Source organism: Bos taurus, chromosome 9, assembly GCF_002263795.3.
Source record: "Bos taurus isolate L1 Dominette 01449 registration number 42190680 breed Hereford chromosome 9, ARS-UCD2.0, whole genome shotgun sequence".
NCBI lineage: Eukaryota > Metazoa > Chordata > Mammalia > Artiodactyla > Bovidae > Bos > Bos taurus.
The window spans coordinates 8,001-22,056 of NC_037336.1; the positions used below are offsets into that span (position 1 = coordinate 8,001).

The window sequence follows — 14,056 nt, forward strand, 5'->3', positions numbered from 1 at the left end:
GTTACCGTAATAGAAGCAGCTTAGCCAAGACTGTCAAGTTCACATTAGAGCCATTTGTAGAATTTTTTAAAAAGTTATTTGTGTAGAAAACAAACAAAAAAACCATTATTTCTATTTTTCAGCCACAGAAGGCAGCCCATCTGTTGTTTATCTAATCTTGATTCAGAAACATACAAAAATAGAATAATAACATCATATCTAACTTACGATTTTAGCTTCATTTTCTGATAACAGTGTTTCCCCTTCACCAGACAATACCAAAAGGAATCAGCATTGTTTATGAAAGGACCATAAGGAAATGGGTATGTTTTGCTTTTCCAACATTAATGACAGCAAATAATTGTCTATAAATATATAGTATATACTACTAATCTTTTTTTTTTTTTTTTCCTGCTACTAATCTTTAAAGTGGTAAGTATCCTGCCTGTGACTTCCTAGCACCAAACTGATTTTTCCTCAGAATTGTTCAGTGCCTGTAATAGAAGGAAAGAGGGAGAGTTACTGAAAAAATATTCGAAGTCTCTTATAGGAAAGTATTTTGAAATATTATATTTTAGAAGTATAGACTATTAAATTTATTTTAAAAATATTCATCCTATTATGTACAGTCTGTAAAATGCTATCAAGGGGCACTTTTGGATAAATACCTTAAAATATACGAGTCATTTTCATCTGTGCTAAACAGACTAAATAGCCTAAGCCATGAGTTCCATTTTAGTCTTAGATCAACTGGTGGTGGTGGTGGTGGTGGTGATTCGTTAAGTCGTGTCCGACTCTTTGTGACCCGTAAACTGCAGCACGCCAGGCTTCCCTGTCCTTCACTATCAAAGAGACCCGTCTTTGTCTTTTTGGGCTATTGTTATAAATCCCATAGACTAGTTGATAAACAACAGAAAGTTGTTTCTTGTAGGCCTGGAGGCTGGGGAGTCCCAAGATCACCAGCAGGTGCCACGTCTGGTGAGGCCTGTTTCCTGGTTCCTAGACTGCCTGCTGCTTCTCCCTGTCCTCGCAGCACGGGAGCCCATTCCTTCCTGGCCTGACCCCTCCCAGAGTGCCTGCCTCCTAGGATCATCACCACGTGCGGGGTGAAGTTTGAGGGCCCATAAACTGTCAGCCCATTGCAGTCCCTAAGTATACTCTGCATTATTTCAGTCTTTTGAAATAATTCGAGCTTTCCTAATAGCCCAGTACATGTTCTTTTTGTTATATGTTCGTTGGGCTCTTGAAAATAATATGTATCAGTGGGAATGCAGTGTTCCGTGTGTATCAGTTACATCAGGTTTGTCACTCATGTAATTCAGATTCCAGTAGCCACGTTGAGTAAAAGCAGAAGTAGGTGAAATTACCTGTAATATATTTTATTTTAACACACCCCAAATATTGTCATTTCAGTGTGTAATCAACATGATAAAACCTAATGCAATAGTTCACGTTCTTTTTTTCATGCTAAGTCTTTAAAATCCAGCATGTGTTTCAGGCTTGCAGCGCATCTCATTGTAGAGCCAGCCACATTTCAGGTACTTCATGGTTGCAGGTGACTACGTACCAGGGAGCCCAGTTCCAGGAGAGATGTGTCTTTAACGTCTCCCACTGGGATTATGAACTCGGCTGTTACTCCTTTTCTATTTCTGTCAGTTTTTATGTATTGATATTTTGAGGTTATGTTATTAGGTACATTCAAGTTTAGAATCCTCATCTTCTTGCTAGACTGAACTTGTATCAGTATGAGATGTTCTTTTTTATTGCTAGTAATGCTTCTTTCTTTAGACACTATTTGACAGTGATGTTGCCACGTCAGTTTTCTGTCCGTGTTAGCTTGGGTATCTTTTACTTTCACCTGTCTAAAAGACCTTCCATCTTAACATGTACCTCTGAATAGTGTATAGTTTTCACTGGAATCAGTTTGAGTATTGGCTCTGTTTATAATGTTGATATTTCAGTGTGTAGACACCATGTTGCTGTGTGATTTCTGTTTGTCCCACCTAGTCTGTGTTCTTTGCTCTTGCCTTCTTTTAGAAGTATGAAGTGTTTCTCTAGTTCTGTGCTCCTCTGTCAGGTTGTTGGGTGTACATTTGCAGACACAGCGTGTGTTTTACATTCAAGTCTAACTTAGTACTCTTACTGCCTCCCTGACACGACTGTTTCCTCCTTGTCACTGTCACACTTTAAACGGTTAGATATATTTTTGGCATTAACATCATTGTTTTGTAGAGTTAGTATTTACCCTCACAGTTACCTCATTGTTGGTCTTTACTTGTTTTTTATATTTCCATCAGAGACTACTTTTCTTTTTCCCAAAGCACTGCCTTAATATTTTTTTTTAGTTCATGTGTGTGGGTGATGAGTTGTCTCATTTCCATTTGCCCTCAAAGTCTCTATTTTGCTTTCACTTTCGAAGAGAGTTTTTGTTGGATGTAGAATTCCAGGTTGGTGGTTATTTGTTTTTCAGCATTTTACAGATGCCAGTCCATTATCTTCTGACTTCCTTGTTCTTGGAAAGTCAGCTCTCAGTGTTGTTGTGCCATTAAAAGCCACACCCTTTTTCCTCTGAGCGCTTGAACATTTTGCTTCTTGCCTTAGGCACCCTCAGAGCTGCTGAAATCAATGTGTGGTTTTCATTTTTGACTCAATGGTCTGATTCTTGAACTAACTCTTGTCACTGTCCCTGTCAGTTCAGTTGCTCCATGTCTGACCCGTTGCAACCCCATGGGCTGCAGCACGCCAGGCTTCCCTGTCCATCACCAACTCCTGGAGCTTGCTCAAGCTCATGTCCATCGAGTCGGTGATGCCATCCAACCAGCTCATCCTCTGTCGTCCCCTTCTCCTCCTGCCTTCAGTCTTCCCCATCATCAGGTTCTTTTCCAATGAGTCAGCTCTTTGCATCAGGTGGCCAAAGTATTGGAGCTTCAGCATCAGTCTTTCCAATGAATATTCAGGACTGATTTGCATTAGGATTGACTGATTGGATCTCCTAGTAGTCCATGGGGCTCTCAAGAGTCTTCTCCAACTCCCCAGTTCAGAAGCATTGATTCTTTGGCATTCAGCCTTCTTCATGGGCCAACTCTCACATCCATACATGACTACTGGAAAAACCATAGCTTTGACTAAATGAACCTTTGTTGGCAGAGTAATGTCTCTGCTTTTTAATATGCTGTCTAGATTTGTCATAGGTTTCCTTCCGAGGAGCAAGCATCTTTTAATTTCACCATCTGCAGTAATTTCGGAGCCCAAGAAAATAAAGTGTGTCACTGTTTCCACTGTTTCCCCATTTATTTGCCATGAAGTGATGGGGCTGGATGCTATGATCTTCATTTTTTGAATGTTGAGTTTTATGCCAGCTTTTTCACTCTCCCCTTTCACTTTCACTAAGAGGCTCTTTAGTTTCAACCCCTGGAGGCATTTCTTATTCCCCTTTCTGTCTTTTCTCCACCATGAGGGTCCCCATTTATAGTTTTTAACAACATAGTTTAACAACAGATTCCTTCAATACATTCTATCCCTTTTCCCTCTTATATATATATATTGTAACCGATCCGTCCTTCAGTTCACTGATCGTCTCTTCAGCTACGTCCAATCTGATGTTAAGCCCAGAGACTGAGTTCTTAAATTCAGTCACTGTTATTGTAAAGTTCTAGATTGGTTTTGATTCTCAGAAATTTTTCCTTTTGTCAAGTATATTTTTGAACAGGTGACATTTGCATCTGATACCTCTAGCATACCTCTGATACGCTGATATATATCTCATACCTCTGGATCTGGTTCAGTTCTTTTTCTCTTGGTCCTGTTTGTTGTTACACCCTCTTTTGCTTGTTTGGTTGCATGTTGGACATTATGTTTGGAAAACCCTAGAGGTTCTGAGTGATGCTGCCTTCTCCAGAGTTTCCTCTGACGCAGACCTCCAGTGGGGACAGAGCTGTCTGTTCACTCAGGGCCTGAGGGACTTGAGGCTTGGGGGTCCTTTTAAGCTCAGTCTCAGCAGCCTTCACCCACCCGCCCCACCCCCCCACCCCCCGCCCCGAACCCCAGGGAGGAGCTTTCCAGCGTCTCCATCTGGAAGCCTGGGCTGCCTCCCAGGGCCGCCCTCTTCTCAGCAGGTCCTGAAGCCCACCGTCTGTCTCCTGAGCACCACGAGGTGACTGATACTCAGCACTCAGCTGGTTTGGGCAGAGTGTTGGGTACATTTTCTGACATCTGGACTGACTTGTCAGGCCTGCGCTTGATTTTTTGTCTCCACAGCCCAAGGAACCCTCCAGAGCTGTGTTAGCCAGTCCCCTCTGCTTGATTTTTTCCCTGCCTTTTCTTCACAGAGTCGGCTTTGCTCAGATGCCTGGAGGGAAGGAGCAGCCCTGTCAGTCTCCAGCTCCCTCACTGGGCTTCCCTTTTGTTTGAAATCTTGGATTGTGGCTGCCTAAGGACCTCTTTTAAACCATATTTAGCGAGGAGCCTGGTAGGCTGCAGTCCATGGAGTCGCACGGAATCCGACACGACTGAACGACTTCACTTTCACTTTTCAGTTTCATGCATTGGAGAAGGAAATGGCAACCCACTCCAGTGTTCTTGCCTGGAGAATCCCAGGGATGGGGAAGCCTGGTGGGCTGCTGTCTATGGGGTCGCACAGAGTCGGGCACGACTGAAGTGACTTAGCAGCAGCAGCAGCTCTTGGTAGGCTGACCTACAAGCTGCTTGCATCTGTCACTGGAAGTGGAGACACCCTGGGGGTCTTCTGTCATCTGAAGCCACATGTAACAGTCACAGTACTTGTATTGATCAACTTTGATACTGGGGAAAACAAGAACCAGGGGTCCTTGCTTAGTACCCACGGTTGTGTTTCTGGTCAGAATCCCCAGCTTGCCCAGGCTGTTTCAGTGCCACGTGAACTTGGGAAGGAGGTGGAGCAAGCAGCCCACGCAGCCTGGAGACAGAGGAGCCGGTCTCCCCTCTTCCCTTGCCCCTGCCGGCCCAGGGCAGGCCTTGCGATGACGGGCTGCTGGTGGTGGAGGCCAAGGCTGAGGAGGGAGGGGTTACGTGACCTGTATTCTGTGACATGGTCACATGTGGGTTTTCTTTTTCAGTTTGAAAAAATGACTGCTTTTAGTCTTCCCTCCAGTTTCACTTTAAGGTGGAAAATGAAGATTTTATTCGTAAAGTTGAGCACAGTGACCTTACAGTCTTTTTGAAAGCAACAGTTGATGTTTTAAGAACACATCTCAGAGAACTCCAGTAGATAAAGCTAAAAAAAGAGAACGTGTTCAGGGTGAACTGCGGGCAGGACCCCAAACTGTACCCTGTCTCTCCCAGAGTGTGTAATTGCTGAGATGGGTGGATATAGGACCCAAGCACCCTGGGGACCGAGGTCCTCAAATGACAGCAGAGGTCCGGGCTGAGCCAGGAGCAAGTGGCCTGTGCCCTGGCGAGTGGAGAACCGCGAGGGTGGGAGTGGAGCCAGGAGAGGGGTGGGAGACTCAGGCGGGGTCTGGGAGGCGCTGGCTGTCGCGGCTCGAGGCAGGGACACCCCTGAACCTCCACCATGCAGTCCCCACGGGGCAGAGTCTTCTGGCAGCCGAGGGTCGAAGTAAAGAGGGCGAGTTCACAGCAGGTTGAATGAACCCCTGTACCCACTGTGGGTTCATTTTAAGTGCCTGGAGTGAGGTTGGTCAAGCCCTTGCTGAGCTCGAGTGAGGGAGTCTGACAGGGAGGACCGAGCTCAGGGTGAGAGTGAGGGGCAGCTAGCGTGGTGAGTCCTTCTCAGCTGAGTGGGTTCTGGGGACACCCTTGAGTTCAGGGCTGCCCTTTCAGTAGCCTCACTGGAGGCTTGTTTGGGGGGTAGAGGGGGCAGAAGCCCACTTAGAAGACGTGCTCATTCCCAGGGGTGGTGGTTTCTGAAGGAGTTTATACTGGTTGGTTCGACTGTGACCCAGTACCTTGCAGGGTCGTGTTTGACAGGGGGCCTGAGCTGTGGGCACAGCCTTCCTTCTCCTGCACCCCACACTCACCTGTCGTCTTTTTGACAGCCCCTCCCCTCTCTCTGCACCCTTGACCGTGGGCCTGAGCCCAGCCCCCCTGTTACCACGGAGCCCCTTGTGACTGAGTGGGTTCCAGTTCCGGGCTCCTGGGAGACGTGCTGGAGCTAGAGCCTTCATGCCATTTGGTGGTCATAGTGTGAGAGCAGTGGTTATAGTGTGAGAGCAGAGTGTGTGAGAGTGGTGTGTGAGAGCACTGGTCGTAGTGTGAATAGTGGTGGTCGTAGTGTGAGATTGTTGGTGATAGCTCGGTGGCCAAGGTATCCTACCGTGAAACAGTGGTTGCCCCCGAGTTGGGGGCTGCCCCTATCCACGAGGATGGGTTGCAGAAGGGCCCACCTGTGGGCGTTATTCCAGCACTGCAACCCCAAGGCAAAGGCCAAGACTAGGAAGGACTTGGCTTCAGCCCACGTCCTGGAAGCAGAGTGGCCTGAGGTGAGAGCAGCCAGGGGCTGGGCCCGTTGGATTGGCCCTCACCCGGTGAAGCGTTGGGGTTGTGTTTCATTTTGTTAACATGATTGTGGGCCCTGGGCCTCTTATCTTGTAAGAGGTTGTGCAGTTGCTGCATGGAGGATGGGCGGGGGCCCCACAAGAAGGGAAACACTGGCTGGAGGAGTCACTGGGGCACGTGGACTGAGCTATAGAGTCAGTCCTTGAAGCAGAAAGGCTAAGCCTCTTAATGTCTCCCTTCTTCCAAAGAAAGGATACACGGGCTGGAGGAATGTCTGGGGCATGAGGATTGAGCTAGAGAGTCAGTCCTTGAAGTAGAAAGGCTAAGCCCGTTAATGTCTCCCATCTTACAAAGCACAGACCAGTGTGTCCAGTATTTTAATGATGGGTACCTACTGCTTACGCGTATGACATACACCCTCATAGCTACACATGTCTACTACATGCCTCTTACAAGTGCTAGACACTGTTCTGGGTGCTGAACACTCGGTATGTAGTAGGGGATACGTAGCCCAGGATTTTTTAATTTCTGCAAAGAAAAATAGAAGAATGAAAGACTCCGTGTGGTTCAGTTTAAGCAAGTTCACCACGTGGATGGCCCCGCATGCATGCAAATTGTGGTAAAGTACATATAACATAAATTTAACATTTTAACCAGTTGGTTGAATGACTGGGTGGCTTCAGTGGAGTCAGGCTAACAGATGGCCCTGAGGTGCCATCCACCTTTTTCCCAGAGGAACACTCCAAAGCCTCGTGGCTTGTAGACCTTCCCTTTTTTCTTCACTCTCCCCAGTGGCTCTAGGTCACTGGTCTGTGTGTCGTTTAAGGATCTCTTTATCCACTCTGTTGTTAGGTTTATGTTTTGAAAAGTTTCTCAGACGTCACTGGGTCTTGAGAAGGCAGGCTTGGACTCCGGGTTCTCCCCTGCCACGTGCCTGCCAGACCAAGGTGGAGGCTGAAGGCCGGTCTGAGTTGTGGTGGTCTGTGTGGTCTTGGGGTCAGTGGACCCCATCTTCTCTGGAGGGGCATGGAGATCCTTTGTGTGGAGCCTGGAGAGACTTGACATAGTCAGTCTTCACAGTCTCGCTCTCTTTTTAATTTATGTTTGCATTTAGTTTCTCATTTAACTGTTTTCTAGGAGTTTCCAACTCCTGAAGAACTAAAAATATTCAGGGAGCAGCTTCTTAGAAGAGGAAATCGCTGAGCTGAAAGTAGAAAGAAACAACACCAGGATCAGTAGGGGGATTTTCACGTGTTGACATTTGCCCCACGGGGGTCACCACTGGCCTCCGTGTTGCTGTCTTTAAACTTTGTCTGATTTTCAAGTCATTTTTCACATCTTCCCACTGAGCAGACCAGGGTGGATCAGTTCGGGGTTCTCATACCTTGCTTCAAATTTATGATGAGAGCTAATGTAATTTTAGTACATTTGAGGGGGGAGTTCTCTTAACTTACATTTTTGTCCACGCTACACTTTGTGTGGGATCTTAGTTCCCTAACCAGGGGTTAAAACCCATGACCCGTGGAGAAGTGTGGAGTCTTAACTACTGGGCCCCTGGGGAAGTCCACTCTAACTTTAGACAGAACTGGCGGGATTTTGATGTGCCTCAGCATGTTTCTGGCTATAGCGTGAGGCTGAGAGGAGTTATCAGCCCTGAATTCGAGCATGAGGTTGAAGGTGTTCCTTTGGCCCTGCCCTGCAGCTGCTGCTGGAGCACCTGGAGTGCCTGGTTTCCTGGTACATGCCATCCCTCCGAATGACGGCGGGCAAGCAGCAGACGAAGTCCCCAGCCAGCATGACCAGTGAGGTGGAGGTGCTCAGGGCACTGAAATTGCTCTTTGAGCACCACAAGGCCCTGGACGAAAAGGTACCAGCCACCCAGCTGTCCTGGATTTGTACACTTTCTGCCTTGTTAGGTGGATGATGCATGTATTTATGTAACTAGTTGACTTTTGAGCTTCTTGAATTCTTGTATATACATTTTTTTCTGTAAGAAGTCAGAGTTTTATATGGTTAAAAAGTGTTGCCTGTGTACATGCTCAGTTACGTCTGAATCTTTGCAACCCTGTGGACTGTAGCCCACCATGCTCCTCTCTTCATGGGGCTTCCCAGGCATGAATACTGGATTGGGTGTCCATCTTCTACTCCAGGCAATCTACCCGACCCAGGGATCGAACCTGCCCTCTTGCATTGGCAGGCGAATTCTTTACCACTGAGCCACCTGGGAAGCCCCCAGTTAAAAAGTATTAGTGGACATGAATGTCTCAAGATTTATTATATTCTGTATATCAACTTGCAGTTAAAAACTGGGTAATAGAATTAATTTAGGATAACATTTTGTTCTCTCAAAGTTAGAATTTAAAGCTGTTAACAAGCAGATTTTCTTGACGTTAAGATCAATGAGAGACATTAAAGGTATTCTGTTACAGTATCCATGTACTAGGGTGAGTATACACTAAGAAGTGTACTAACGTATATACACACATCAACACACAGTGACTCGGCCCCTTTTATTTGAGTTGAGAGCGTGATTACGAGTAGCACTCGAAAGGTGTAGTTCGTTAGAAGAATTAGGTGCCACCTATAAAGAGGTAAGTTTGGTCAGTCATTGTGTAATTTCAGTGAAAGGTTTGTCACTTGAATCATTTTAAAAAGGAATGAAGGCTGTAGTGGTGGGCATCAGATGTTATTTATCTTTCTGATTGAAGACCCGCCCACCTGGGTTATTTGAATGACTAGTAAACTAGACTTGTGGCTCAGAGCTGCAGGATCTCTTAAGTACCCCTTTGTCCAGTAGAAGACAAATTCTGACTCTAATCACCTGGTGGTATTCGGGATGGATAGCATCACCATGTATTTTCTTTTTATGTTGTGTTTTCAGTTTGCTGCTGCTGCTAAGTCGCTTCAGTCATGTCCGACTCTGTGCGACCCCATAGACGGCAGCCCAATAAGCTCTTCTGTCCCTAGGATTCTCCAGGCAAGAATACTGGAGTGGGTTGCTATTTCCTTCTCCAATGCATGAAAGTGAAAAGTGAAAGTGAAGTCTCTCAGTCGTGCCCGACTCTTAGCGACCCCATGGACTGGAGCCTACCAGGCTCCTCCGTCCATGGGATTTTCCAGGCAAGAGTACTGGAGTGGGGTGCCATAGAGTTGAGTTTTTCCAGGTGGAGTTTTGCTGTCTTTACTTATTTCTTTACTCTGATTCAATTTTTTTGATTTTAGCAGATGATTCTTACAGAGGAGAATAACCAGGAAAAGATACTAATGGACAGGGTGCTTGATATACATCACGAGCAAGAAAACATGCCAAGCGCCAATGGAAAGACAAGTCCTTGGTCTCGCTCTCTGTCTGGTTCTGTTTTACCATCCAGTCTGTGCGGGGCTGTTGGGACCTCTCACCGATGCACTATGTAGGTCTGAGCGGCCGTGAGGGTCCTGTGAGCTCCCATAGTGCAGAAGGCAGTTTTGACCTCACCAATTGCCCAGAAGTACTGTGTTCCCTCCCTCCCAAAAGCAGGCTGTGTAAGGCTTCCTTTCCCACTTAGAGACCCTCCGATGGCTCTCTAACCCATGAGGAAGACCTGGCTAAGGTGATCAAGCTCCAGGAAATCATATAGAGGCAATCACGGGAGCAGAGCCAGATGAAGGAGCGCCTGGCAGCCCTCTCTGCCCACGTGACAGAGCTGGAGGAGGACTTGGACACAGCCAGGAAGGACCTCCTCAAGTCCGAGGACATGAACACAAAACTGCAGCAGGGTGTCCACTGCTGCCTCTCTTAGATTTCCTGCCCATTTACTTCACCACAGAGCACTGAGTAGACTTCCCTGTGCTGTACACTAGGTCCTTACTCGTTGACTTTATGTGTAATATCAGTGCTGTATATATGTCAACCCGAGTCTCCCGGTTCATCCCCCCGCACCCTCCCCCCCCCCCCCCGCAACTGCCTGTCAAATGTGTTCCTGATGATGCTGAAATTTCCTTCTGATTCACTCATGCGAGTCTGGCGACACCTGTGGAGCTCGTTCTCTCAGAGAGATGGGAGCATGCTGTGTGGGCTCTGCTGAGGCAGCTTGCCTGGCCATCTTCTCGAGTTTTCTGAGGTTTTGCTCCTTGAAGGGATGTGTGACAGTGATACTGGTGGTCAGACAAGTCGAGTGGCGTTTGCTCACCCTCAGATCCTCAGGCCCGAGCTGTGTAACCATGTGGAATCGTGATGTTTCTGGCGGTCGTGTCTGCGGGTGTCGTGATTTATGAGAAACTCCCTAGCGGTCACTGTGAAAACAGAAGAGTGTTGGGGATTCAGGCCTCCTTCTGTGAGCCTCACCTCTCCTCTGTGCACAGACAGACGGCACCCACCCAGCCCACCCCTCCCCGTGAGACCGTCTCAGAGAGAACCCCTCCAACATGTGGTACAGCAGGTGTACTTGTTTAGTAGCTTGGTGTGAGTAATTCTGTTTGAGAACTCAAAACAGAAATATTCGCACAGGTTTGTATAACCTACTCACACTATTCTTTGGCAACAGGAGGAGATTAGGTGTCAGAGTTTAATATGTATAGAATTCTAGAAAAAGCGTTTTTAAGACCTTTCACTTTTAATGTTAGGACTTTGCCCACATTGGTTACTTAGTGACAAGGGAGGGACCTGAAATGGATTTTGAACTGGCAGACAGGAGTTGCACCAGCAGCAAGTTCTGGTCCTGGTTTGAGCGTTTCATACATATGGTGTAACTCTGCTTTAGAAGAATTAGGCTTGAGAAGGCTGCTCCCAGCTGTGTACAATTTGACTTCTGTTTCCACTCATTAATATTCTTACTTTAATTCTGAGGAAATTGCATGAGACTTTTCCAACTTTTACTTGAGGAAACAAGCCACAGAGCTCCCTGTTGGATCTGTTGAAGGTCCCTCCCTGTTCTGGGTCAAGCCCGCCTGTATAGTATAGCAGACAGAGGTCCTGACTTCATGCCAGATACCTTCCCTCCTGGAATTCTTGCAATAACAGGGTAGTTTAGTATACTTTTTGTTTGCTGTTTGGGTTTATTATGTAGAAAAGAAGCTTGGTAAACTGAGTGGCTGGACAGAACGTTAAGACAGATGGGTGCCAATCGTGGCAAATGTGGTCTTTAGGGTAGGCACATTTTTGCTCACGTCTGAGAAAACTGCCATGTCTAGGACTTTTATTTTGAGGACGTTAACTTTATGTTTGATTTGAAACTTAGGACGACGTCAATGATAAACTTAAAAATGAAATTGCAAATAAGGATTCTAGGCATCGACAGGTAATGGCCTTTATGAACTGTGTCTGACTTTTATAGTAGTGAATTACTGAGGAAGGAAAGTAAAGATCTTTTCATGTGACTCCCATGTTGGAAATCAAGTCCCAGTATAAAGTTCTTATGACCCTAAAATATTGCGTTCAAAAGTGTGGATATACATCATGGTAAATCAGCTGTACTGGAAGGAAATACATTTTTAAAAAATTGGGGGTGACTGCAACTTACAGGTTTGAATTATTTGGGACTTGGTTTAACCATTTTGTGAAATTCCACTCCTGACTCTTTTGTTTTACTTGAACGTGACTCTGTTGGCTTGTTAGAGTTTTTACTGAAAGAGCAGAGAGCAGCAGGGAACTTCACAGCAGCTGGCTGCCTGTTGGGAACTGGGGTCACTGTGACAAAAAGCAGGATTAGAGCTCCGGTCTGATTAGGGTTTGTACTTCCTGTGGTTTGGTGATCCTTACTCGCTCCTGTTCCTGAGTGGTCTCAGATAATCGGGATTTAACCAGGAAAACCAAATCTGGCTTCTCCAAAACAAAGTAAGTCAGTCTGATGTGTGCCAAAGTGTATCATTGTCCCCACCACAAAAATAAAATACTAGAAAGCCATTGAAACGTATGATGGGGAATACTAATTAAGAGCATTACGATATACAAAATAATGGCTGTAAAAGGCAGATCAGAAAATACTATGTACCATATGCTATTGTTTTCTGAGGGTTTTAAAGCATATCATATTGTTTGTGTACGTACATAGAGTAATATGCACACAGAAAAAGTAAGAAAGCTGCTTAGAAACAAATGCTAACCTCTCAGGAACCTGAGCTTATAGATACTTCAATTTTTTTTCTTTTTTTTAAAAAAGAAACTGTCTAAATGTTCTACATTGAAAGTTTTTCAGAGTAAGAAGATCTGTTAAAAGAATAATCGTGCATTTACAAATACTAGTTGACTGGCATTTCACCAGGCACGCTCTTATCAGGTCTGTATTTCAGAGGAGATGAAAGCCATATTTTGGCTTACATGCCCGTGGCCATCTGCAGTCAGTAGGGTTCCCTCTAAATGATGATTCTGGTGATGTTTTAAGAAGGGTCCATACTGAACCCTTCTTCCCTTAACTTGTCAATAAGAATGAATAAGATTCTACAGAAAACTGATCTTCTTTAATATATAAGAACTTTTTTTTTTTTTTTAAGACGTCCTTGGGGAACGTTTAGGAAAAGCAAATCTCTGGCAGGAGGTGTTCTGCTCACTGAGACCAAGCCCAGGAACACTGAGAAAATTTACCCTGACGCAGCTTCCGAAACAGAATGAATCCAGTAGACATGTGCATTTAGGTTTTGTCTCAGCTTACTTAAAGCAACAGTGGCTACACCTCTCGGCCTATTTTGATCCTCTGCTCTCCCTTTGTAGACGGAGGATAAGAACCGCCAGTTGCAGGAGCGCCTGGAGCTGGTAGAGAAGCTGCAGCAGACACTGTGGAGGGCGGAGACGCTGCCTGAGGTAGAGGCGGAGCAGGCACAGAGGGTGGCCGCGCTCTCCAAGGTACTGCTCTGGGTCCCTGGGGGGCAGGCGCGGGGAGGGCCTGTTCCGGTGCTGTCCCACCGCGCCCCTGCCCGTGCTGCTCAGTCCACACAGCATCGCAGAAGCGGGGGTCGTGCTGCCCGTCTGAGATGGGAGCGCTCCCTGAGTGTCAGGCAGCCCCTGCTTCTGCGTCATCCCTACGTAAATTTCCCTCGTTTTGTCCCATGTTCTGTGTGTCCCCAGGATGCTTCAGCTCCGAGTCACAGCTGCTCGGAGTTCAGTCAGCCACTCAAATCCTAGCAGGATAGAGACCTAGAAAAATCCCATTCTCGTTTAAGAAATGGCCAAAAATAGCTCTGTAATGAACACAGTTTTAAGTCATTATCCATACACTTGTTGAAGAAGTCCCAGCAGGGCACGTGTAGACCCGGGGCCCCACTTCCCGCTTGCCATCCCCGGGAGCCCACGGGTGAGAGGCCGCGTCCCAGGGATGTGGCGCTGCTGGGGGCATCGTCCCCACTGCCAGCCAGCCAGCCACCCCGTCCTTCTGGTGGGAAAGGTGTTGCCCGTGCTGCCGGTGGGCACTGGCTGGGCATGGAGAGTTGGGCCGGGTCTGTGCTGACGCGGCTTTCGGAAGCGTTGCCCGGAGCTCAGTGAGCGCCTGAGGGGCGGTCAAGTCGCTGGCGGCCGGCGGTGTAGGGTGCTCTCAGACCCTCCCCGAGCAGGGTCACTAACAGCCGCCAGGGGGCGCCCTTCTGCCTGTGACCTTCCTCTCCAGGCTTGGTTTCT

At 46.8% G+C, this 14,056-nt stretch overlaps 1 protein-coding gene across 1 annotated transcript; it reads left to right on the top strand.

Annotated features, from left to right (window-relative positions):
- Nucleotides 1–5,809: 5,809 nt before the first annotated feature.
- LOC132342128 (liprin-alpha-1-like) lies at nt 5,810–8,395 on the top strand. Its single transcript, XM_059890034.1, has 2 exons — nt 5,810–6,455; nt 8,174–8,395. The coding sequence occupies exons 1-2, from the start codon at nt 6,339–6,341 to the stop codon at nt 8,393–8,395; spliced, it is 339 nt and encodes a 112-aa protein (XP_059746017.1). The 5' UTR covers nt 5,810–6,338.
- The last annotated feature ends 5,661 nt before the right edge of the window (nt 8,396–14,056 follow it).

Excerpts from the sequence above, each read along its gene's own strand:
- LOC132342128 (XM_059890034.1), top strand. The coding sequence starts at position 6,339 with ATGGGTTGCAGAAGGGCCCACCTGTGGGCGTTATTCCAGCACTGCAAC. Across the intron at positions 6,456-8,173 it reads TGGAAGCAGAGTGGCCTGAG|CTGCTGCTGGAGCACCTGGA; the intron begins GTGAGAGCAGCC and ends CCTGCCCTGCAG.